Source organism: Diaphorina citri, unplaced genomic scaffold (assembly GCF_000475195.1).
Source record: "Diaphorina citri unplaced genomic scaffold, Diaci psyllid genome assembly version 1.1 scaffold429, whole genome shotgun sequence".
Classification (NCBI taxonomy): Eukaryota; Metazoa; Arthropoda; class Insecta; order Hemiptera; family Psyllidae; genus Diaphorina; species Diaphorina citri.
In genome coordinates, this window is record NW_007377864.1 from 214,416 (window position 1) to 215,555 (window position 1,140).

Consider the following 1,140-nt stretch of genomic DNA (forward strand, 5'->3'; position numbering starts at 1 on the left):
ACTTTTGAGAATAAAATTCTAAGGAAAATATATGGACCAACATGTGAAAACGGCCAGTGGCGAATCAAGCACAATAGAGAAATAAGGGACCTCTATAATGAACCTGATGTTGTGGGGGAAATCAAAAGTGGGAGGTTACGATGGGCAGGCCACGTCCAAAGAAGAGAAGAAGACTCAAACATCAGAAGTATATGGGAACACCAACCAGAAGGACGGCGGCCGAGAGGAAGACCGAAGAACAGATGGAAGGACCAAGTCAGAAAGGACATGACCATCCTCAATCTCACAACCGAGGACTCTTTCAACCGGGCTCTATGGAGGCAAAAAGTTGGCGAGGCCAAATACCTACTAGGGTATGCGTGGCCATGGATGTAAGTGTAAGTAAGTAACAACAGAGGTCCGAGACTCATCATTGCTGGGATGTAAGGGTTAAATTACTATTTGAAGGCATTCAAGGATTAATTTTTCTTCCCAAGAGGTTTGATGGAGAGAAGCTGGTAGGTTAAATACATAAGTGTAGACATTGATTGCAAAGGAGGCACTGGGATATCCAGAAAAACTGCTTTATGGTGCGATATCCACAAAAGATGTGAAAAAGCTCTACTTTTCTCCTAAAGAATTCAGGATTTTTTTTTTTTTTTCCATTCAGGTACTTACTACTTGTTGTTCAGGTCCTCTTCAGTTCTAATATTGATTGCAAAGGAGGTCTTTAGTAATGAATTCTGCGATATGCACAAAAGATGTGTAAAAGTGCTCCTTTTTCGGGAGTAGTTTGTTTAGACTACGGGAGCAAAGGGACTTTTTAGTCTCATTCAAGCAGGATAAACAAGGTATATTCTAATTCTTTACCACAGATAATTCCCGATTTAATTTTTTCCCTTCAGGTACTAAGTACTTGTTACTCAATAAATATGGAAATTGTTCACAAGGCACTTAGTAGAGCAGGTTGAGATATCCACAAAAGATGTGAAAAAGCTCTCCTTTACCACAAAGAATTCACGATTTGATTTTCTCTCTTCAGGAACTACTTGTTACTCAAGATGTCTGGACTACGCCAGGTTTCGGCAGATATGTGATGAGACAGACAGCATCATGTTTGCCGACATGAGTCATATATCGGGCCTCATAGCTGGTGGTGTT

General features: G+C 40.6%; 1 protein-coding gene across 1 annotated transcript in view; it reads left to right on the plus strand.

Moving 5' to 3' along the window:
- The window catches only part of LOC103508739 (serine hydroxymethyltransferase, cytosolic-like), a gene marked incomplete at its 3' end in the record, with an annotated part of 11,818 nt that extends 10,681 nt beyond the window's left edge, over positions 1-1,137 (plus strand). The window contains exon 3 of the mRNA XM_026823258.1: positions 1,022-1,137. Within this exon, the coding sequence (XP_026679059.1) occupies positions 1,022-1,137 (116 nt within the window). The remainder of the gene's footprint in view (positions 1-1,021) is intronic.
- Positions 1,138-1,140: the final 3 nt, after the last annotated feature.